The sequence below is a fragment of the Lissotriton helveticus genome, chromosome 3_1, assembly GCF_964261635.1.
Source record: "Lissotriton helveticus chromosome 3_1, aLisHel1.1, whole genome shotgun sequence".
Taxonomy (NCBI): Eukaryota; Metazoa; Chordata; class Amphibia; order Caudata; family Salamandridae; genus Lissotriton; species Lissotriton helveticus.
The window spans coordinates 1,974,381,712-1,974,406,714 of NC_136061.1; the positions used below are offsets into that span (position 1 = coordinate 1,974,381,712).

The following is a 25,003-nucleotide window of genomic DNA, read 5'->3' on the forward strand; positions in this document are numbered from 1 at the left end:
CGTTCTCTTCCCCATTGCCCCCTCCCCTTCCCCCAACTCCTCCTACAGCCACGTGAAAGCAGTAAGTATTGACTTGCGTCCAATCAGGGGGCGTGGACGGCGGCCCAACAGGGACAAGATCCTTAGATGCGCCGTCCTTTTGCTTGACTAGGGGAAGGAGGAGGGGCTAGGGGTGGCGCACGGGCTGCTGGCTTGACTCGCCGGATAAGAGCAGCTCGCGGCTCCTCCTGGCATAATTAGACTCGGAGCGACGGCTTCTTACAGGACGCTGAGAGTGGCGCGCGGCGGCAGCTGCTGAGCAGGGCGCGAGACCTCAGCGCCGCCTAGAGGGCACCGACAGCGGCGCGCGGGGCCTCTAACAGAGCACAGGGCTGCAGGACTGAAGACATCACCTCGCAGCCGCTGGCGGCGGCGCCGGCCTCCTGTGCCCCCGTCAGAGCATCTCCCCATCTCCGGGATTCCCATCAGTCGGGGCCCCGCTCCTAGATGACGCGGTGAGGACATCGAGGCCTTGGAGGCAGCCCCCGCCGGCTGCGGAGCGCCGTCTCCCCTCCTTCACTGCCCTCCATGGCGGGTCGCGGCCCCCGTCGCTCGTGGCTCTCCGTGCTGCTCGGACTGGTGCTCGGTTTCCTGCTCGCCTCTCGCATGCTGCTCCCGCGGGGTTCGGGGCACCGGCGAAGGCCACGCTCGGAGGCCGGGCGCTGCGGGCGGCCCGTGGCTTGGGAGCACGAGAGGACTGAAGGGCCGGAGCCCGGGGGGCCGGAGCGCGGCCTGCGGGACAGCAGCTTCCTCTTTGTTGGAGTCATGACCGCCCAGAAGTACCTGAGGAACCGAGCTCTGGCTGCGCACAGGTAAGCGACCCCCATTGTATCTGCAGAGGGTGGCAGCTCTGTCCACGGGTCGGTATAGTCAGGGGCTGCTCATGGGGTCGGTGTCCCTAACAACAGTAGTCCGTGGTTTCTGTGCAAGGCCTCTGCCCAGTTTTTAATGTCAGTCCTGGTTAGCTCCCCCTTTCAGAGAGTAAAGGCTCCTGGCCCCCTTTGTTCGCTCTTCCGCACTGCCCTTGTGGTCGATTGTCATAGCTTTGCGGGTAAAGCAGCGATACCGGAATGGGCACTGGGTTACATACAGTGTTGGAGGTATAGGTCGGAGCATGGCATCTTACAGTGTAGGGATTAGAGTCTATCGCATGATTGGCTAAACCAGATTACTGTCTGAGACGTACAGTGTTGGTAGTGCGGAGAGTAGGGTTCTGGCGTGTTTTCTGTAGTAGCGGAGGTTTCTGGTCCGAACTTGTGAAGTGCAGCAGGTCTGTGCAACGGCGGAAGTAGGAGGTGTAGGCGGCATGTGTAGAGATGTACATTGGAGTGGGCCAACAAGGTAGTGTTAGAGGCAACTGTGCTAGATGTGGAGGTCTTTGACCGGTAACTGCAGTGCCTGAAGCGGGGGGTTGTGAGTATAGTGCGTATACAGAATTAACATTGTGTGTTTGACTCGCCTTGGGTTACTTGCAGGCACGGCTACTCGTGTTTCTGATTTTTGCGCTTGCATTAAGGAGGTGGTTGTGCTTATGCATGGGGTACATGCCCGTGTGGTAAAGGCAGCCTAGGGTTTCGAGATGTTGACTGCTGTATTATTAGGGTGTGTTTGTGTGTATGGAGTATTTTGATACGTCCCTTCTCTGGCATGTGATTTGGGTTTTGTAAGTGAACTGGTGCAATTTGAAAGCCTGAGTAACTCTGCAACGCCCTCGCTGACCACTTCCACAACATCTATAGAAACTTGGGTCTCCAACCTCTTCAGCAACCAGCCGCTCACCTGCTTAGGTGACACCGAACACAACCACCCTGATGAACTCCTCCCCTAGGGAGCTTCCACCGACCCATGCCCACATTAACTCTTTAACCTCGGAAGAGACTGGGTCCGCCACTAGCTCACCACCGTTCTCAACGCCTCCATACTACAGCTACCTTTACCGGTGCATAGAAACACAGGTTAGACCCTCCTCAAGACACCTTCAGCAGACCCCAGCGAGCTCCAGAGGTACATCCCTTCTCCTGTTTCCCACCTAAGTCCTTGATATGGCTCTTAACCTTCAACTTTCCAGTCATCTAGAGAGAGACAAACTACTGGACCCGTCCCAGTCGGGGTTCAGAGGCAACCACAGTATCAAGACAGCCCTGATCCACGCAACAGATGACATCTGAGCCCTACTTGACAGAAGAGTATCCGCCACCCATATCCTCCTTGACCTTTCCGCAGCTTTCGACACAATCTACCACCATACACACATCGATCGACTACACCAGATTGGGATCTCAGACGATGCACTCCAATGTATTGCACCCTTCTTCAAGGGACACACGCTCAGTCTGCCTCTTTCCCTTCACCTTACAACCCAAGCGCAGAATCTACAGCATCTACAACCTATCCCATGACTCACCCCAAATCCAACCCTCAATATCTACATGACACCTCTGGCAGACATCTTCAGATCGCGCGGCAACAACATCATGTTATATACTGACGATATACAGCTCGTCCTCTAACTCTCAGCAGACCTCACCTCAACGAAGAACAACTTCTGCAACTGTTTGAAGATTGTTGCAGCGTGGATGAAAGGCAAGTGCCTGAAACTCAACACAGGCAAAACTGAAGTTCTGATCTCCGACAGATACACGGCCCCCTAGAACGACTCTTGGTGACTGTTGGTGCTCGCGTCCTACACCCATGCCAAAAAAACATACCCGCAACCTCCGCATCATCCTGGACCGCCAACGCTCCATGAAACGCCGGGTCAACGCAGTCTCCTCAGCCTGCTTCCACGCGATCCGCAAAATATTCAGGTGGCTCCCCCCCCTCAGCACAAGCAAAACTTTGACACTAGCCCTCCTCGCCAGTCGACTTACCTATGACACCGCACATTATGTAGGCATCACTACCAAACTCATGCAAAGACTCCAATGATCCAGAACACGGCAGCCAAACTCATCCTCAACCTGCAGAAGAGGACACATGTCACACATGCACCTAAATGACTTCCACTCCCTTTCCATAAGAGATCCCATTTCAAGCTTCTAACCCACGCCCACAAAGCCCTCCACAACCAAGGACCAGCCTACATGAACCACTGCCTGCTCTTAACCAACCAGAAATCTCTGTTCCGCACACCATGTATTCGCCGCTCCGGAGTGTGCTCCTTCTCCCACCTTGCTGCCAAAGCCTGGAACACCCTTAACTTCACACCCTCGCTGACCCACTTCAGGAAGGGGCTGAAGACCTGGCTCTTCAACTGATGCCTGAAGTACAGCATCTGGATACCCCCTGGAGTGATTAGCTGCACTATACAAATACGACTTGATTGATTAAACAACGTATAATTAAAACGCTTGTTGTAATCCAATTACACACTAAGATGCATGGTTATTAGAAAAAGTACTGACTTGTTCGATAGTCTTAACAAGTTCATAATTTATTGATCTTTTATTGTAGGAGTTTTTTTGTATTCCATGCATTTTATAACCATAACATGTAACCAACCATTTCAGGTTTTTGCCATCCATGATGTTTCTCCTGCTCCTTTCCCTATTTTAACTGGAATAGTTGTGTATCATGGGATAAGTCTTTATACATGACTCCAAGAAAACAGTCTTTCATCAACTCGCCGTAGACCTGCTTAGTCAACGTAATGTAACTAGATTTGTTTTTGGACAAGCAATTCATTGTGAGTACACAGATTGCTTTGTATGTTTGGCTCTGGGTTATCATTTCCACCAGTTATTGCTTACTCTGCCTTACTGCAGACATGGAACTGACCTTGTTTGTTTCAAATTGGTCTCAATACTCGTATCCATTTTATTTGACCACTAACTACTTCATGCGTGATAAGTATTTGATTTTGTAAACGAGTGTCCTCTTCTGGCAGTTCATGTACTACATCATCTTTTATTGTTAGTCCGTTAAACGTTATCACAGCAGTAGTTAAAGTAATGACGCTTTGACGCCGTTCTAGAGAATGGAGGCCATGTGTCCTTCTGAGGCACGGGTATCAGGGTTGTAATGGTTAAGTGTTCTAAGTGGGATCTAAGGCCTGATATCATCTAATCTACAGTAGCGCTATGAAGCCGTTGAATGAGCCTGCGATTCAGAGAAGCCGCTGTGTGTGTTACGTGGATAGGGAGAAGTGAGCGATGCATGTTGGTTAGTTTAAACCTGATTTTGCCGCGTGAATGCTGGAATAAGAAGTTCTGTGTTCAGGTCCTTGCTGTACTAGCACTCGTTTTCCATGGAAAGTGTGACAAGAGGTGGAATGTTGTACTCTCAAGGAGAGAGTAAAGCAATAAGCGAGTCGTTTACTTCTCACATGTTAGTTCTATATTTGCAGTTTAAGGGATTGGCAGGAGTACTTCTGGACATCTACGCATGTTGAAGACGCCTAGTAGTACTGAAAACCTTCTTACCTCGTGCGGAATACTGTACTTTTAAAACAGGCGCATGCGTAAAGCGGATTGCAATGCATTTTCCTGCTCGATGGGGGAAATGCTTTTCGTCATCGAGAGACACGTCACACACCTCGATAGATGGTTTTTCCCCCACTAAGAGGCTGTAACACTCCTAGAGCAAAATTTGCAATACTCTGAGACTGGAGTCTACTGTTAACACACACACACCTTTGGCAATCGAGTATAAGGCTTGCCACGCCCATTCTCTGAACGTTCGAAGGAAGCTGGCAGTCCTAATATTTGTTTATTTATTTTTCATCCCTGAAGCGAGTACTTTTGGGATTTTACGATTCTTCAGCTATTTGCATGTTGTTTTACAGTGTAAGATTATTTTAATCGATCTTGTCTTTAAGGTTTCCATGAAATGGCAGTGGTGATCATTCTTCCCCCAATAGCGCCTGAGTTCATACTGCCATGTGTCCTGGGTTCAAATGGCTCGCCTTCCCGTTTGGAAAGGCGTTTCTTGAGTTTCCATGTACATTGTAGCAGCACATTCTGTGTTTCCCCTCAAGTAGTTTTGTATGCGTGGGATTAAAGGATTGTATTGCAAGAATCCAGGTGTAATCCCAAATATAAATAAAGTGTTAACCACGTATTTAAACTGATGCTTAAAATAGTGCTGAGAAACAATTGACCTTTGCCTTTTAGATCAGCATTGCTATCCAACAGACCGTGTGGTAGTACTGTTTAGTGTGGTTGTTAACCTATCGCAAGAAAATACATGATTCTTTTTTGGTCTGAAACTAATGTGGTGATGTTTGCACTAAAGAAACCAATGACGTGGGGTACCATTACAGGGGACCTCAGTAAGCCACATTTCAGATGTGATATGTTTAGTACCGCACCACACTGGAGCTGCTAAAGGCGCGGCAAATGGATACGAACCTTGCCTACTACTCTTGAAAGCTCTGTGCCTCCTGAGAAAACAAACAGCAGTTTTTTTTTCATTCTAAGTCACCTAGCTTGTAAAAGAAAGGAAAGTTAGACAGCACCGCATTCCTTTAAATGTAATTGTGGTTAAAATTGCAGTTTTACCAGTAATGCTGGTCTTTCTTGTAGCTCTTAAAAGGACGGTGTGGTGTAGTACAGACATTTCTTTCATAAATTCCAGTTGTGTGGTGGCTAGAAGGCTGCAAAAGTAGCCTCATTCAGAGACACCATATTAACGGGTTCAGTCAGCACATTTAATTGCTGGAAATTTTAAATGGCTTGACATTGCAGCATTGTTTATCAGCCTGCTATTAATAAGTATCTGAAGAATAGAGAAGTTCCTGCAGATCCTAGACTTTCAAGTGAGAATCTGAAATAAATGGATGGCAGATTAATATGTTGTCCTCATGCTCGGGCAACTAGTGGCCAAAAGATCCATATTCTGTCCTGTTAGTCTACTGAAACGGAGTATTGAGCTGTGCATTTACGTACTATGAACACCCCTTATAGAGTAATCGACTATTGTCGGGCAGGTCTTTGCTGGACCATGGTCTAAATTTCTTGTGTGGACAAGTTGCTAATAACGCCCACCCACTCAGAGATTTTTGTTAAAGTTATTTTGTTAGTTTGTGCTTATTGTGAGAGCTATCCTGTGAGAAACTCGCTGCAAAGACACATTTTATCTTGAAATTTTCATAGTACGTAATTATTAATTGTTGTTGTAACACAACAATGTATGTTCAAAATGCAGCCTAGATTGTCCAGTGAGTTTTAACAAAACGAAAAATATTTTACGTAAATTAGAAAACCATATACATCGATTCACCAAACAAGAATTTCCCTCTTTAAAGTAGATAAGTATTTTCTAAAATCTATGACCATTCCCATTTGGTAGTTTCAGCTTGGCAACGTTATATTCCAGTTGTAATTCGCTGCTGGGTATTTGGTGCAGATTCTCCCCCAGCACCCCGCTTAACCGCATGCGCACTAGCGGTTTTCCCGCTGCGCGCTGCGTTTTTTCAAAAGCCGCGTTACATGACGAGCTCAGCTCGTCATGCGCGTACGAGCGTCGTAACTCATGACGAGCTGAGCTCGTCATGAGCGCGGAAGGGGTTAATCTATCTTTGGGGCCCCTGGCCCAGCAGGAGCCGTGTAGGGCGAGTGTGGGGGCTATAGTTCACGTTTACCTTATCCCTAAGGGTACCCACAGCCAAAAGGCAATTGCCGACTTGGAACGAGCACTGTTCAAACTTAACAGCCGTCACTCTTGCGCAGAATGGATAGTGACTGTAGGATTAGCATGGAAGCACACATCTTGGATGCTGGCTGGAACATACCTGGGCATGACTGAAAATATGCAACCCTTGACAGAGCTGATCACCAACTTCTGTCAACATTCGAAGCAATGGGTCTTAGAGCACAAAATGGAAGGTTTGTCACAGACTGCTCAATGGCGGGGACTCGGAAATTCAAGTCAGCAGGCAGTGCTAGACTACCTATTTATCTCTTCCCACCCATTCCATAGGGTCACAGTTTACACTTAATGAGGAGGTTAAGGAAGCGACCACCATCCTTTAGTGGTAGAGATCAAAAACAACTGACTACGCTCCCCAGAAGTGTTGTGTGGGCCTCCAGGAACAACGTGGCATCAGATAAGGTGGACAAAGTCACCCAAGGAAAATACGAGCATTGGAGAATGACCAATCCTCTAAATACGTAGGAACTGCAGAATCTTTTGGTTACCTGGGCAAAGATGGTGGTAGATTTAAAAAAAAGTCCTTTGAGCAAACACTTAGCAACGTCTGCACCACAAACGTCCGGCCAGCAGATTGTACAATAGCGCACTTAAACAGATGTGGGCTCTAAAAGCATCGAAGGCACAGCATTTTGCAAGTGCCCGGAAGTCCTTCTCCTACATTTATAGATATCGGGATGGAATACAAAAAAGCTGTTTGGGAGGCAAAGTGTGCAAGGAACAAGCAAGACTGAATTTAAACCGTACAAGCTGCACATCAATCCAGCATTTTCAATGCAATAGGTCTCGCTTTAAAGAGATTAAGCTATTGCAATGCAATTGCTTAAACTCTCGGAAATTCTAAAACTATTGCATTGCAAATATTGTTTTTACTAGCGGCCATGCAGCACTTTCACATTCATGAAGGCCGCGCCCCTTTCTTTATTCAAGCCACGCATAAAGAAAGGGGCGCTATTAAAAAAATAAATAAGCGCAGCTGCTAAAAGTAGAACGCACTGCTAAAATTGATTAAAAAATGCTGCCGCTTTAGTTAATGCAGACCGCTATGAATAAAAATTAAAATATACGTGGGAGGCGTGCTGCAAGGTAGTGGGTGGAATAGGAGATGAGCATTAAATAAAACGGTGCTCACCGACTTATAAAGCACACCATATTGCAACAACAGTAAAAGGCCCAGCCGTTATGGGAGGTAACAAATGCAGACAAAGCGGTACCAAGGAGGGACGAACCCCATATAAAGACTCGGAAGCCAGTGTTTACAAAGCCAATTAAAAATATGGGCGGAGAGTGGACGGGGCTTTAAAGCCATACTCCACTACTGCATGCCTCGCAGCAGCGCATGCCCCACCCAGGCTCTACCTCAAAACAATGAAGCCCTGTGGGCCCTGATCAATCAGTTGGAGCAGAGGTTCCCAAACTGTGGTCCTCGGACCTCCAGGGGCCCGTGACACATACCCAATGGGTCCCCAGGCAGCAGTTTTAAAAGCACTGCAACGTTTCTTGCATAATCAGCAGTTGGGCAAGAATAGAAGTGTAAAGGTAACTCAGGTAATTAATATACCAGCTGGAGTGAAATGGGAGTTTTGTCCAGTGGCAGCTTTGACTCATCTAAGACAGCACAGATGGTTAATGTGCCTGCTGCAAAGAACTTGTACCATGCATTAAAAAAAATGCATTTTATGTGCATAACTTAGTCCGTCACTGCTTTTGTCACAGAGATTAGTTTATCACTGTGCAGTTCATAAGTCACGTAATCGAGCACAGTGAGCTGTGAACTGCCATCAAAGAGCTGCATGCAAACTGCATGGTACAAGTTAGTAAGTTATGCTTTTTTCCAGCAGTATCCTGATGGTGCTAAAAAAGGTTTGTTTGGGTAGAAATACATTCTTAATATTAAAGTCCGTGCTAAGTACTGAGTTTTTGTTCTTCTCCACACCAAGCACTCTTATAAAATGCTTACCAATATAGAGGACATGTGCATCCTACACCTTGTAGTCCTCTTTGCCTTATGTAACCTTTTCTAAACCCTGTATGGTTAATTGTCTCTGTATGTATGATGTAAAGGGCTCTGACACACTAAACTGGCATGAGAGGTGCTATAAAACGAATTAAATACATGTGACAAAGGGGCTATGGAGAGATGATAGGCACTGCTGGAGGGTGAAAGTGAGGGTATCATTGATAGCCTCAACAAAGATGGTTGTATCCTGGTGCACAGTAAGGTAATCATTTACTATACTTTAAAAGCTAATACAATTCAATACATAATGACAAATGTATTGTAAAATGCACCATTTCCCCCAAGATTTTTTAGGGAGGAGAGCTCTCCAAAGTTCCCTTTTTTAGTGGTCAGGCTCACTCGCTGCACTTCGTGTGCATCACATATGGACTGCTCTGAAAAAATTACCCAGGGTTATTTTGGGTTTTCCGTCCGACCCTGGCAGGAGAATTTTTTTTTTTTTTTTTTTTTAAATTTAAATCATACAAATTGCTTGGGGGTCCCTGACTTCCATAAGTGACTTAATGGGGTCCTAAGGAGTCAAAAGTTTGGGAACCACTGAGTTAGAGCACAGCCCCACCTGTGCCGCTGGCATTAATGTCTTCCAATATGAGCAAGCCAGGTTTTCTGCATCAGTATATGGAAGCAATAAGTCAGTCCTGTTATGTATAAACAGCAAGATTGACACTCCAGCTCTTGCCTTCCTCCAGCTGCTATGGTGGCTCAAATAAAGGGAAATGGGACGCTCGGCCCAAATAGAGTGCTAACTTCAATCTACACGCATGACTAAGAATTATGGTGCAAATTACTCTGCCGACTATTTAATTACTGCCTCATGAAAATTCCATACAAGAGTGTTGGCAAAAAAGGTCCATCCTCTGCCCCAGACAGTTAGACTGATGCAAGGATCTTTGATGGCATCCTACTGCAGGAATTGGGAAACTGGGTGGAGAAATCAGGCCAGCTCTCGGGCATCTAAACCGGTTTTCGTCCTAAGCATGACGGACCATTTCGTTGTCCATAATATGCTAATAGCGAAACATAGAAAAAACTACTCTACACATGCTTTAACTACTTTTTTTTCTCTTTTCAAAAGCCTTCAATCATGTCGGCAGTAACTTGCTGTGGTGTAAGCTGACATCATGGAACATCCCAGCTAACCTCCTGTGAGCACTACAGCTACTGTCCTCTGAAACGTGGGCACGGGTTAGCCTGGGTACAAATAAAAGCCTAACTCCAACAATACCAACAGAACGAGGCCTATAAACAAGGGTCTGTTGTTGCCCCCAACATTCAATATTTTTTCATTTCAGGTCTGAGCATAGCTCTGGATGAGGCACACTTACATTCCCCAAAATTGGGACAACACCGCTGACGTCCATTCAATATGCTGACAAGATAGTCCTCATGAATTTGACTCCATTCGGCCTGCAAAACATCCTTAACAAACTGGTTGACCGCTAGTTTAGACAAAACAAAAATAGTAATCTTCGGGAATGGCTGCAAAAAGAAGAGCAATTGGTACCTGAGAGGTAGTAAAGTAGAAAGGAGTGCCAGCTATGAATACTTTGGGGTTTGGCTTCACAGGCGCCACTCTCCTAGGCTGCAGCTAAATTTGCTAAAGTCTCGCTTCACTTAGCGCCTTTCAAAAGCTGCACAGTAAATTCCCCACACCAACTCTGGCAGCAATCAAAGCAAAACTTATTCCAATGCTGTCTTGCGTATCAGTAGCTTTCCCGAGAGAGTCTATTTCAGAAAAACGCCCAGAGTAGAGTCTTCTGCCTGCTATTCCATCTCACACAATACACGTCACCTGCACACATTTGTTTAGAATTTGGACTTCACGATCAAGGTCTAGTACAGCAAAGTGCTGTCCTCCAGTACCTATCATCCTTAAGAATGGGCCCTCTGAACTAACCTTGGGCAATGAACTCTGCTCCGCTAGCGGAGTTTGCGGGGATATTTTAACCACATATTCCATTTGAAATGCGGAATCCAGGCAAAAACTCCATTCCTCCACGTAGCAGAGTCAGCTACTAAACTACACCCACAAATGCTTTGATAAAGCAACTTTACATTTTAAAAAGCATATAACCAATTCACAAAAGTGAACTGTAAAAATGAAAAATATCAGGCAATGAGAGAGGTGATTATTTTGGGGTCCCCCCTAACCTAGTGGGAGGACCAAGTAGATGCCTTGAACACAAAGAACATATCCTGCTGAACGATTCAGTGGTGGTCCCATCCTCTTGGGACTACCCCAAGCACCGTTATGGGTAAAAATACAATCGCAACCAAAGGCCCTGCAAAGAGTTAGGGGATGAGATTAGCAGTGGGCAGAGAATATTATAGTATCCAATATCAAAATAATTCAACAAAGAGCTGCAGTTCAACTAGTCGTTACTAGGTGTCCCTCACGAGTCCAATGCAAAAGCATTGAAATTATTACTTCAAGCTGCAGTTCCACTAGTTGTTGCTAGGTGTCCCTCAAGTCAAATGCTTTTGCACTTGACTCATGAGGGACACCTAGTAACAACTAGTGGAACTACATCATCATGAAAGGGTTTCAATGCTTTTGCATTTGACTCTTGAGGGACACCTAGTAAAGACTAGTTGAACTGCAGCTCTTTGTAGAATTATTTTGATGTTGGATACTATAATATTCACTGCCCACTGCTAATCTCGTCTAAGCTAGTCTCGTGCCTAAAAAAAATGAAAGTGTGTCCTCATGTAACGTAACTGGTGCTATGTAAAGCGCTCTGATACCTGATTCGGTTCGGGTCTAGTTCGCGCTATATAAAACTCTGCAAAAAAAAAAATTATAATAATGCTTTGCAGGGCCTATGGTTGGGATTGTATTTTTGCCTATAACTGTGCTTGGGGTGGTCCTAAGAGGATAGGACCACCACCGAATCGTTCAGCAAGATTTGCTCTTTGCTTTCAAGGCATCTGCTTGGTTCTCTCCCTAGGTTAGGGAGGATCCCAAAACATCACCTCTCTCACTGCTTGCTAACTTTTCATTTTCACTTTTGTGAAATGACTATATGCATTTTAGCATATAAAGACAGAGATACTTGTTATTTTACCAAAAGTATGTGAGGTTTCTATTGTATTAATTGAGAGTCCAACGGAGCGAAATTGCGGAATCGCAGAGTTTTTGTTCTTCTTCGTGGAATTCCGTGTAGTAGTACTCTACCAACTACGCCCACCCTTACTCTGAACACACTAAAACCACTAACCTGGAAAGAGTTGTAGGATAACAGCCAAACAAACTTTTGTGAAGAAGTGAGGCTTTAGAAGCGCTGGCCGCGCAGCATCTGTTGGAAGCACACTAAACACATCATACCTTTTTTTTTAAACTCGCAGTGAACAAACACATGAAGCTATTATTCTGGACAGGCGTAAACACTTGTGGCTATGTATCAAAACATATAAATCGCCAACGCCACAGATCTATCTTTTCAAAGGCTTTTACAAACCTAAATTTCTAGTGCTAAGACTGTCTTTTACCAACAAAAGATGCAATACCCCAGTGGACTCCAGAACCAATGTATCTGGCGTGCATGATGTGTCAGGGCCCAGACTAATGTTTGTTTGTATATGTTGTGCATTTGCCCCATTTTGCAATCTGCGCACAGAAAGCTTTTGCGCAACCTTTTTAATACTAACAGAGTCTGAACATGCCATCTAGCCTTGCTGTTCTGCTTGCCAGGCTGGGGTCCCCAAGTAATAGCTTCCCTGGTAAAATGTATTCTCACTGTGGAGCAACTATTGAAAGTGGTCGCACAAACACGCTGAGAAATTATATTTCCTAAAGGCTTACCCCGTTTCATCTGCACTTTCCACACTCTGGCACTGTACCTTGTGTACGTCTAGCCCAATCAAGGAGATTTACTGAAGACCACTAGCTTTTAACATGTAACTAACTTTTAACAGTTTTTTTTTAACTGGCAAAAAGTGCCCCGTTCTTCAGTTTTATCAGCTGGTCATTAGCGCTTTTAGGTAGCATTAAGGACAATTATTGAAGTCCATGCACAAGCATGTGTTTACCTGTGTATGTTTGGATTAATTACTGAAGATACCTCAAGTTGTAGCATGTCATTGTTAGGTTTTTTTTTTTAGTTGATTGTATTCTGGTAATACTTGTGCACACTCGCCATTCTCATTTATGACACCTTTTTATCATGTAAAGATTTTAATTCTATATTCTGATTAATACACTTAATACAATGTTGTATTGTCAAATTACAAAGAAACCAAATAGTTAACTTGTAACTTTGTTAGCTGTGATTCTGTTCTCTTTCTGTATACAGTTGGAAGTCCAGTTGCTCCAGACTATTAACTTCTAGAAGGATGCACTTTAAATATAATTTCCTCTTCTAAAATCCATTGACCCTCTTGTTCTCAAGTTTCTTGGGGTAATGGGGTCGGTGACTGGACAGTCAGTGATGGTATGATTGAATCTTACCGCCACTAATACGTCAAATAGTGGGTCTATTTGTAAATGTGTTGCAGACGTTGAAGGGCACGTTTCGTTTATATTTTTTTACACTCCTTTTCTGTGTTCTGTAAACCCTATTTTTATTGTAGTGTAGATGTTGAGTGAAATCAAGTGACTGCCGTTTGGAAGAGCTGTTTTGAAATTTTTGAATTGACTACTTTCTTGTCTTATTGTTAAAGTCTGAGGCCTATATTCCATTAAGCTTGTTTGTTTATTTTTTTTTGTTCTTTAATTTTAGAACCTGGGCAAGCACAATTCCTGGTAAGGTTGAGTTTTTCTCCAGCGAGGGTTCAGACACCTCCATACCAATACCGATAATACCACTTCCTGGTGTGGATGATGCCTACCCACCCCAGAAGAAATCGTTCATGATGCTTAAATACATGCATGACCACTATCTGGACAAGTACGAATGGTTTATGAGAGCCGATGACGACGTGTACATTAAAGGTGACCGGCTTGAGAGTTTCTTGAGGAGTTTAAATAGCAGTGAACCCTTGTTCCTTGGCCAAACGGGGTTGGGCACAACTGAAGAAATGGGCAAGCTGGCATTGGAACCGGGTGAGAATTTCTGCATGGGAGGCCCTGGAGTAATTATGAGCCGCGAGGTGCTGAGAAGGATGGTGCCACACATCGGTGAATGCTTACGAGAAATGTTCACCACCCATGAGGACGTGGAGGTGGGAAGATGTGTCCGGAGGTTCGCAGGAGTGCAGTGCGTCTGGTCTTATGAGGTGAGCAATGTGGAGATTATTTACTATCAGTTGCACAGCACTCATACATGAGGAGCAGAAAGGAACTGTTATGAGGCCCCCAATGTAAACTGTGTAATGTGGATGACTTAGCGGACATCTGCATAGGTAACTTACTTTTTTGAAGGTTGCTATGTTAATAATATCAGCCCTAAATGTAAATTTGCAGGCATCTGTACTGAATTCAAAATGACTGCTGAATTTTAGTCTGAAGATTCATACACTAATGATCAATGAGGACTTCTGGCCTATTTCCCAGTGGATTTCATCATGATAGACACTACATAGTTTCTAGGTTGGTTTATACTCTTGGATTTCAGGTTATCTGCATATTAGTCTTGGGTTGTTTTTTGCGGTCACCACAGGCACCATTCTTGTTTTTCCCATGCTAAACTTACTTCAAAGTCTGCCTACATGGCACCTGGATTATAGAACCAGGTCTCCTTCGAAATATGCTTGTGTTCTTGTCTCTGTCAAACCTCTCCATTTGATAAACCTGGACACATTTAAGTCCTTGCATCAGTCTTCGTTGGCTTTCTGTTGCCATCCTATGCTTCTTGACAGCTGTTGTATGCATTCTGTGCAAAGGGAGGGGCAAGTTTGGCTGGATCAGGTTAAGTTTCGATAGTTGCTGCCTATGCTATTCCTTCCTTAGTTTGTGAGACAAGGCATGCTATACTTGTTCAGCATTTTATAGTGAAGAGGAAAAGACTGTTTTAATAAATAAAATGTGTGTGTGTGTGTATATATATATATATATATATATATATATATATATATATATATATATATATATATTATTATTTCCTGATACACAGTCACTTCGAGGTCCCACCCAAAGCAACAATGATGAAGCCCATTAGAGGCTTCTTCCCGTGTATGCGCTGCAAGGCCTGCAAACACAGTAAAAAGAGAAACAAATCTGAAGGGAGACCCAATGATCCTCGCCCGACAAGAGAAATTGTAAAACTTCTCAATTGCAACTCGGACTTCGCGATATGCCTCTTGTAACAGGGACAATCCAAGCAGTATATCGGAAGCACAATCCACCCCGCCCAAAAACGCGTATTAGAGCATATGTGTGCGATAACAAATCGGGACAAGACTTATCCCGTGGCACGCTACTTTGAAACACATCACAACAGTAACAGAGACCTACTCACATTTTTCTGCCTAGACCAGGTGGACAGAAAGTACAGAGGGCATGATTGTGTTACGGCTCTAAGGGTGTTGGAGTCTAAATACATTATAGACTTGCAAAGCAAATGGCCAACAGGGCTGAATAACGATTAACTATGGGTACATTTATAAATGAGTCAAGACAGAAGGCGAAAAAAGAAAAAAGCAGGAGAGGGGAATGGGGAAGAACGATTATTTGATATGTGGGATCACATACAAAATCATTAGAACAGAGGAACATCTATCTCCTCGAGCCTCTGTAACAACATGACGGAAATTATTTGAATAAATTCATTTGCCAATTGCTCTCCCTCTAGTTTAGGGACCCAATAAAAATGCACAATGGCCCATACAGGGCTGGATAACAGCGGAGGAGGTCCATACAGGGCATGATAAAATAACAAACCGGGGAACAACTGAATAATCTATATATATTTTTAGTTACGACAGTTGCCTATTGACCGGTGTAAATAACCATTTCCACGTCAATTGGTACGTGGAATATGTTTTAAATTAATTGAACAGCTTGACTTAGACAATATTTGTTCTAAGAAAATATGCAATACTGCCGGTAAAGAATGAAATGCCATTTCTTTTGTATACTTCTTTTCCCCCCCTTAGGTTTGTATAATCGTATATATTATGAATTGTAATAAGAGGTTGTTTTTAACATTGCACTTGCGAAACCATTGTTTTTAAGAAAAAAAGGTGCTATGTCCCACTTTGTAACATACTGAAAGATGGCCACCGTTTTCACGGTCTATTAGAGTGATATGGTAATGGCGGACAATATAATGGTTTCTTTAAGTCTCACTCGACACTGACGAAGCCGTGAGGCGAAACGTGTCTTTTGGAGGGGCAGGGGGTCTGCCAATAAATCTCTTTTAAATCGGATGTCCCGAGTGCTTTCTATTTTCGGCATGCGAGGAAAAGTAGAATTGTTGTGAAAATAAATAATATATATATATATATATATATATATATATATATATATATATATATATATATATATATATTCCACACGTAGCAGGATGCAGCGTGCAACAAGCCTACTTGATCAAGTTAGAGATATATTTTCACTTGCCAAAAAGACGTATTTCGAACATGTCCGTGGTCTTGATCACCTGACCCCATCCTGGGTCATACCCCATTTAAATATTGTCATAGTGGTAAAACATACCTCATGACACAGTGATGGACCTAGAAAAAATCTATATAGAATAATTGTGTGGATAACAAAAAATAAGTGTGCATTTAGTGGGCTACATTTTGTTAAATGTTGTGCTTCACCTCTCATAACAGTGTGATGTTGGGGCATGTTAGATTTGCTCAGTAGCCCATGAGCATATGTGCATAATGTGTTCTTTAACGCTGTGTGTGGTGTCAAGGGTGAGGTGATTAGATACAGCACACTTGTGAGGGGAGCGTGCGGGTCAAGGTATAGTACCGAATTCCCTAGCTTCTTGTAATGTGTTACATACTACGATGTGAGGCAGTGATGGTATAGAACCGATTGGCCAACTACCCAATTGATCTAGTACTAGGGTGGATATTCCAACAGTTTTACAAATGGTTATAGTATCTAAAAGTACAAAAGGATAGCAGTTGTCCGTCCACTCCTGGTCGCATAACCTTATTGTGGGTGAGCGAATCCAATGTGAACCACTTGCGTAGTCTACCTGTAATGGAAATGTAAATAACAGCTGTTAATACAATATAGAATCATTTAAGTCTGCCATCTAAGTACAGGATGAATTATAACATGTTGCCACACAAATTATATATATCCATACATTTTGCATGTATTCACCACTTGAGTTCTGTTGTTGAAAGCAGTTATCAAACATCAAATAAATCCACATAATTTCAATCTTGTGCTGATAGTGACATATGTTATATCTAAAATTCTGAGAAAATTAAAGGTTTTGAGGGGATAGGGGTAGAGGGGATAGGGGGTAGTGGGAATGAATCTCCTTATCCAAGTTTAACCCTCCTGGGAACTTTCTACCGGCTTGTAACATGAAGCGTGATTCCAGTCTGCGAAGGGCTCCTACTCTGTTCCCACCTCTCGGGTTCAGGTTCACAGAATCTAGGCCAAAATATTAAGCCTTGGTCCAATCCCCATTATGCTTATCTGTGAAGTGCCTGGCTGTATTATAGCTGTGGTCTTTGTTGGTTATTGCTTCTCTCGTGTTCTAAAATCCGTTTCTTCATTGGGAATGTCGTAGAGCCAAAATGACAAAGGCCACATGGGCATACTATGGCATAAACGACAAAGTTTGTGTCAGTCATCCGTACTTACTGGAGTCCTGTGAATATACTAAATAGTCATCGTCCCAAAACGGCGCCGGAAGAACCGACCCTGCTGGTCAGCTCTTCGAGTTTCAGGTAACTCCTTCCTGTTACTCCAGTAAGTACGGATGACTAACACACTCCTCCTAATTACTTTCTGCAGAAACCCCGTGCAGTCGTGTACTTTCAAATACACTTTCTTTCCCTTAGTCACCATTACTCCTTGTTCCACGCGCCAACGTGAGCACAACCTCAGCTGCCTGCCGGCCAGGCCCCCATTAATCCTGCCTGTATTCTAATAACCTCGGGCGAAATTAGGTTTATTCTCACCACCGCCCACATACCCTGTGCCGGCCCTGACTGGCCCCAATACAGCTTGCTCACCTACTACATGTCCTGAAGAGGATCTCAAGTAGTTGAGATCAAAACGCCGCCGACTCCATACAACAGGAACTCCTTGCATTCTGTAAACCTTTTGAGGAGTTCCCTCTATTGTGGTCCATGCGATGTTTTTGTTTTAAAATCACCCTCACTTTTCACGTCACGCTTGTTATCACTTAACTGTGTCAGCACCTAAATACTATTGTTCTAAAAATAAGTCATAAATTGTCCTACATGTCCCTCTGTATATTACTTACCGCTCCCTAAAATATTAGCTAACATTTTCAATCCCACACACAGTGACCCCCACTGGGCCACTTTCTATTGGACCTTTCAGCCACACCAGTACCACTGTTTTTCATAAAACATGGGAATTATGCATCAGGGTATGCTTAAATTATAAGGTAGCATTAACTAAATTATGCTTCAAGAAAAGGCAAATTATTTGGCGTAATGTGGCACATTTTGTGATTGAATAGTTTTAACATGCAGAAATGTCACAATAATACAAAGGTTTCACCCCTTTAGTACCAGTTTGACAATAAACAACTAAACGGTGAACGGGCAACCTTTGCGTAGGGGTCTGTCTCCTCTGTGTGAAAACACGTTGCTGCATTTTTCGTAACCTGTGGTCCGTTTGCTCTAAAAATATAATTTATTTTGTTTGTTATGATGGATAATGCGGCAAATCCACAATTATTTGGGAAAAAGACATGGCAGCAGAATCGCGTAATTGAAGTGCCCCTGGTTAATAGGTATTGGGTTTCAATAAACTTGCAGAATATATTACTCATTAGTCATGGAAGGCTCCTGATGAGGACCTGGGAACCGTTCCCACGTTAGACTGTAATGACTCTCGTCATGTGCTTTGGGATGATATTTCTGCGTTCCACTTTACAGCCTGGTCACCAAAGAGCTAATCCATTGGGCTGATGAAGAATTGTGGATTTAATTTTTATGGTAGGACGTCTAGTTAAGTTGGACAATAGAAGATGACCTCTTTTTGTGGAACTTGTTAGTTTAAGTCGAACACAGACATACGAGCCTTTGGTTATAAAACCAGTCGACAAATTTTTGACCATGTCTGCATCCCTTTACGGACGCACAGGTGATCTTAATAAGGCGCCTCCTTTCCTTCCATTATAGAACTGCAATATGTTTCTGGCAAGAGATGACATTTATGTGTTTGATAGTGTAACACAATATATATATAGACTTCAAACTTGCAGAAAGAATACTGGTGCCTTATACTACTAGACCACGCTGGATTAGAATTGATGACTGGTTTAATTGATCAAGGGAAGACCTGCGTTGGCAGTTCGGGCTGGACTGTTCCTATGAGTAACAGGGTACATACTGATTTGGATATGACTGGGTCTGGACTGGGGTAGCGAAGTGAGCTAAAGAACGATGATGGATTCAACCCAGATATAATAGTGGCTGGGGTGAGTGTCTGTAGGGTTTCAACGCTTCGTCATCATCCCCTTGTGTTTGCTTAGTTTAATTGATTTGTCACCAGCACTATAGGTTCTGTGTTATGCATGATGAGGGCTTTGGCGTTCTTCAACTTAGATAAGTTGTTAAAGAGATTTGCATTCCTTTGCTGCACGTTTTAGTTGCCTATATTCCTTGGCTTTAAATTTCTCTGATATTTCAGCTCTTTCTTACATTTCTGTGCATATTTTTGTTCTCTAGTTGACTAATTTCTCTGATTACTGCCAGTAACCCTACCAAAATTCAAAAGGAAATCGCAGATTAGCCTAAAAGTTCCTGCAATTAGAAGTACTTTGGATTTCATACAATAAGAGATCTAAGACCAATTTTCTTTTTTTTTTTTTTTATGTTTTTTCCCCATCTTCCTCTTTCAATAGAAGGTTTTACGGTGCAAGGGCAGCAGCATGCCGCTATTATTTTTACTAGTCAATTGGTCCTAACCTACCCTGGTTTTTTTTTTCTCCAGTTACAGGCACGCTTTTATTTCATCCGCCCCCGGGTAACTCCTCACATTGACCCTCATTTCCCCTTTCCCCTATGTAAATGGTCTGTATATGTGGCTTAATGTTTATCCTAGAAGGGGTTAGCAGTAAACTGGTACTGTCTAGTTGCCTAATGATAGGGACTGTTTGGAATCAGCAATTTGAAGGGTTTTCTTTTTATATACTGGTGTCACCAGACAATACAATAAAGGAGGACTGGGGTATGCGGTTTTTCATAAAGAAAATGTTTTAGTTCATTTATTGTGTTTGTATAGAACAGAGACTTTTTTTAGCCATTATGGGAGCAATTTGCAGAAAAGAGGGACCCATAGGCGTGAAAATAAAAGCAGGGGGTGATGCAGTCTGTCTCGAACTATCACCTCAGTGTGTTTTATTCAGTTTACTTAGAGCTAGTCTCCAACATCTACGTTCCATTTTTAAAATAACATTTCTAGTCCTAGAGTTTAGGTCGACCGCAGCATTCTCCTCCTGTGACGAAGTTAATGAGCAGTCTTTTGGAAATTTGCTGTTGCTCACTTTTATTCCCCATATGATTTATAGTCCCCTTGGTTCCACCTGTATGCATAAACATCTGATTGGAGAACACCATGTCTGTTCTAGTTCTGTAACCTATGCCCTTTAATGATTGACAGAGTTCCTGACATATCTAAGCTTAGCGTTTCACCTTTTTAGGTGCGCAGCTTAAACTCCAGTGCAGCGCGCTAGCTTTAACCACTTCACTCCACTAAGCAGTTATAAAACTTTTAAGCAGCTTAATGCGCAAATTGTATGGTACTGTGGCTAAAGTATTAAAATGCTTGGAACTTAAACATGCACTTGCAGAATTAGAAATCTGCTTTTATTGATAATAATGTTCCTCATATGCAGGTTGACTGCTGTTTGGAATGGACAATTTTTTTTCTTTGTCTTGTATCTAAGCTAATGCAGTGACGCACTGCCGAGATTAGGTATTTCTAGAGTATTTAAACGGATTCGGCTCAGAATGCGACTTCAACCAACTGCTGAAGTCTTGGGGAAGTCAGACAAAGTAGCCTTTGTGAAGAAACCACAGCGCTTGCGTTAGCAGTGGCGTGTAATGCATGTTTATCTTGTTACTTCTGATATGCAGAAATGGTACTGTGACTGTTGTCCTAGATGAAGAAAAAATATTTTCAAGGTCTCTTTTTAAATGGCCTGCCTAGTGAATATCGGCCTGTCTCAAAACACAACCAGACATTATCTGAGTAACTCTGGCATCCTTGGCAGTGCTGCTTCATTGCGTGTACTTCTTTCCTCTCCTTTTCAAATAGATGACCGATTTAAGAAACCCTGTTTATTCTGTTAATCTCCGTTTAAGAGGTCAACCTCATCATATCATCTTAATCCTCTATCACCTGAACTCCCTAACACCATTAACTGAAGCCATTCACTAAAATGGTCATGCTCACATCTAATCAAGGAGGAAATGCTCTCTGACTAGTTACAGGTTGGGAAATATTGCATACTTGTTTGTGTAAGTTGTGAATGTTCCTACCTGCACCTTGTTATCACAAAATATTTTTGCCACAGCAGAATCTTTCCAGTACATTAGAGCAGTTTTAACTATCCTTTGGGAATTGGTTAAATGATTTTATAGGTTTAGGATGGTGTGGGTATGTGTGAAATAATTTTGGTTACCAGCAGCCCACACTTAGATTGTGGGCACATGTGCAATTTAATGCTCTCTGGTTGTCGCCTTGAATTGTCTGACTTCTTCATTCCTGACTGGATTTGCTTCCTAGATAAAGCGTGGTTCAGCCGAAGTCTGTAGCTCCTGACCCTTTTCCTTTGTACAGAGCCATTCATCCATGAAACTGCACCGGAGACAACACATCCAGAAGCCCTGGCTAAAGATTTACTTCCTCCGTTCAGATGCCACTGTTTATCAAGTTTTTTTTATTTATTAAAACTTGCCAGGCATGGTGGAAAGAAATGTACATGCTTATCCAGACATCACCTGGATTTACTAACTGTCCAGCTACCATCGTTAATTATTCACTCCCCTGCTGCATTCTTGTTGGACTTTTTCAGAGTGTAGGAAAGCTTGTTTCCCTGAATGTTTTCATCGGAGCACACTGTACTTCAGATGCGGTGACAAAGCAAAGATTTTTCAGTTTGAAACTAGTTTCTACCTAGATAGAGAACTAGTGTTGAGACCTATCCACACTCTTTGCACCTAATAATTCTATCTAACCTCGTTCAGGAATTTGCAGTTCCAGCTCTCCCTTGCCTTGCACATTCCATTGCTCCTCTTCTTCCAGTGGTACCCCAGTCCTCCTTATATAAAAGAATGTAACTCCATTTACTCGCTGCCCTTTCCACTCTCACTTCAGACTGCTTTCACGATTAACCCCAAACTTTTCATTCTTTGGCTGTCTAACTGGGGAGATTTCCTCTTAAAATAGGCCTCACCAGCAAAAATGGCTGAGAGTAGCTTGACGATCACTTCTGAGTACTGTCTAATGGGAAAGCAACTTTAATTGATATTTGGACCTTGCAGTGGGTAATTAATCTCAGTGCTGTTAGAGAAGGATTTGTAATTTGTCCGACCTATATTTTAATTGGCTCTAACCAATGCTGAGGTTTACCTCACCAGTAGCATTCTTGTTTAAAGAAACAATTTATATAATAAGCCAGAAATGTAATGGTTTGTTTGTGTAATTTGAACATGTTTTACCGAGGTACTAGCTGTGGTTAAAGCCTAACTGAGTCATTCATGTGTTTGCTTTCTGCTAGGCCTGAAGTCGTATAATGTATATTCCCATTAACAATTGTTAAAGCAGCAGTGCTTGAGGTTTTGATTTGTTTCATAAAATCTTTTGCATATCTGTAGTGACGGCTCAATTTCAGCATACCATCAACCGTACAATCGTTCTACAAGTATCATAGTATTAATGTTCCTATTTCTGTGGCCTACTTTCTACTTCAATCCGAAGGAAATTACAAACAATCCTATTTGCAGAATAAAATAAGCCATACAGGGGCATACACATAATATAAACCCTAGATCAATACCCACAAGTTCACCACTTCAACACCTGATCAGCTATCTGTGAATCCTAGTCCTTTATCTTTAGAACTTGATACTTCCATTTCATGTTTCTGGGACAGGTGTATGGCTAAGGAGACTCAAGATCTAGTGGTTTGGGGAAGCCACCAAATTCAGTCTCCACAAAATACATATTTTGGTCTTAGTCCAGCTACTTCTTAGCAGGTCCTACATGGTTCAAAGTAAGACCTGTACTATAAAGGAGCATGAAAATGCATGATGCCATGTTCCCTTGTAGCACACCTAACAAGTGCCACAAATTAAACCAGACCTACTTTCCATTTCTTGATTACATAATCCCCCCACCTACGTAGGTATTTGAATTGCACCGGTTTGGGGTCGACCCACTACTTTCTTCATGGGCCTCCTTTTAGAATCTCTTTTGTTTTGTCAGTGTCTAAAAACTCCAGATTTTCTGAGTGCCTCCAGTCTCCGTGAAGAACTACCCTGAAAAGCAGATACTGTATCAAATGCTTGGAGAGGGTGTTCATTTGATTACAGTGCCGGTAATTAAATTCAGAAATGGGGGTGGGAAGGACATTTTAAATCTGTTACACCCTCCTGCTGGTCTTTAGCCAGTCATGAACACGGACTTACTTAATCCCTTTTAGAATAATTGGTGTGTACTGCTGCATGAAGAATCTGGTTTCTGTGACTTTGTGCCATATTGCTGACTGCCGGGATAGAATCCAAAAACGACAGTCCTTTTAGTAACATTAGAAAAATGACTGTTCTATTACTTAGTAAATGTTACTTTGTTCTGTGTAGTCCAATAACTCATGTTTGTGCCATTTTCTGTTGAAATCCTCTGAAAGTGGGCGTTTCTCTAAAGTCCACAGCCTAATTGCTCTCATCCCAGGAGACTAATTTTACAGGACCAGCTTCTGCTACTTTGCTTTTCTGTTTCTCCACAAAAAGTGGTTCTCTTGTCTCATAGCTTCACATGCCTTATTAAATCTTCCCCCAACTTTCTGTAAATGGAGAATATTCTACGGAGCATCTGTGCCGAAGACTCACCATTTTAGGAATGTAATTTTTCTTTTTGTACCAACTCGGTTAAAAATGTACAAACAAGAGAATTACCACAATGACTTTCTGGTCTGTTAGAGATTGACATTTGTTTGACTCCTGTATCATAACGATAGCCTTAAATCGGTCCAGCTGGTGTATCTTAAGCGGGGGCATTCATCTACAGCCTATTTCTCTTTTAGATGGATATATCTTCCCATTGAGAGAGACATTCTGGCTGAAGGGTTATCCTGTGATCGAGCTGCTGGTCATCTCTGAACCAAAAGCAGGTGTGCTGCTTTAGAGCAGACTAAGGACACATCTCTTCTCTGTCTGTTGTATGTATTGATTACCGTGTAGTTAAATTATCCACTGATGTTCAGATCTGTTCTAACTTATACTTGTTTGTAGTCGCATGGCTACCTATAGGACTTCTAATACTCAGATATTTTAGATCGAGATGGACATGCTCTCTCTTCCAAGCAGAGGCGGATCTTTACAATATGATGTCCTATTCAGAATCCTTAGCAAGATGCACTACAGTCTTTTTGATTCTCCAGTACTGACAAACTGTCGTGGTTTTGCCTCTTGCTTGTTCAAGCTCAAAATTGGCTAAGCTATAGACGATGAAAAAGCAGCCTTCTGCAACTAAGTTCCTTAGAGCATGAAAGAAATGCTTTATGATGAATTAAAAAGGTTACCATTAGAAGACCATGTGTTTCTTCCTTTTTCCCTTTTTGTTTTTTTAATAGTGTTTTATGTATTGCAATATCAACCCCCTGGCGTATTGAACATTCTTTGATAGCCCTTAAAGCACTATACCTGACACAATTATTTTTAATCTTCAATGAACCGCTCACCAAGGAGAACAAGCATTGGCATAGCCAATAGGTCTCGCCGTTGGGACCATATAAGTGTTTAGCCATGCAACACTTGATGTTGCACCAAGGATATTGTGCTGGGTAACTAAACACTTCTAAGGTCCCAAAGACAAGACCTATTGGCTTTGCCAGTGCTTGTTCTTTATTGCTGGTGGATGGGAGGGCGGGGCAATCAAAAGACAATCTTTTCCAAGTCTTCTCGTCAATCATCCAACAATCTAGTATATGCTTCACCAAACAGCCAGGAAAAATCTTGAAC

At 42.8% G+C, this 25,003-nt stretch overlaps 1 protein-coding gene across 1 annotated transcript in view; it reads left to right on the forward strand.

Annotated features, from left to right (window-relative positions):
• Nucleotides 1-232: 232 nt before the first annotated feature.
• CHSY1 (chondroitin sulfate synthase 1) overlaps nucleotides 233-25,003 on the forward strand; it is a 72,212-nt gene continuing 47,441 nt past the window's right edge. Inside the window, exons 1-2 of the mRNA XM_078683101.1 lie at nucleotides 233-851; nucleotides 13,426-13,921. Of these exons, the coding sequence (XP_078539227.1) occupies nucleotides 568-851; nucleotides 13,426-13,921 (780 nt within the window). The 5' untranslated portion in view covers nucleotides 233-567. The remainder of the gene's footprint in view (nucleotides 852-13,425; nucleotides 13,922-25,003) is intronic.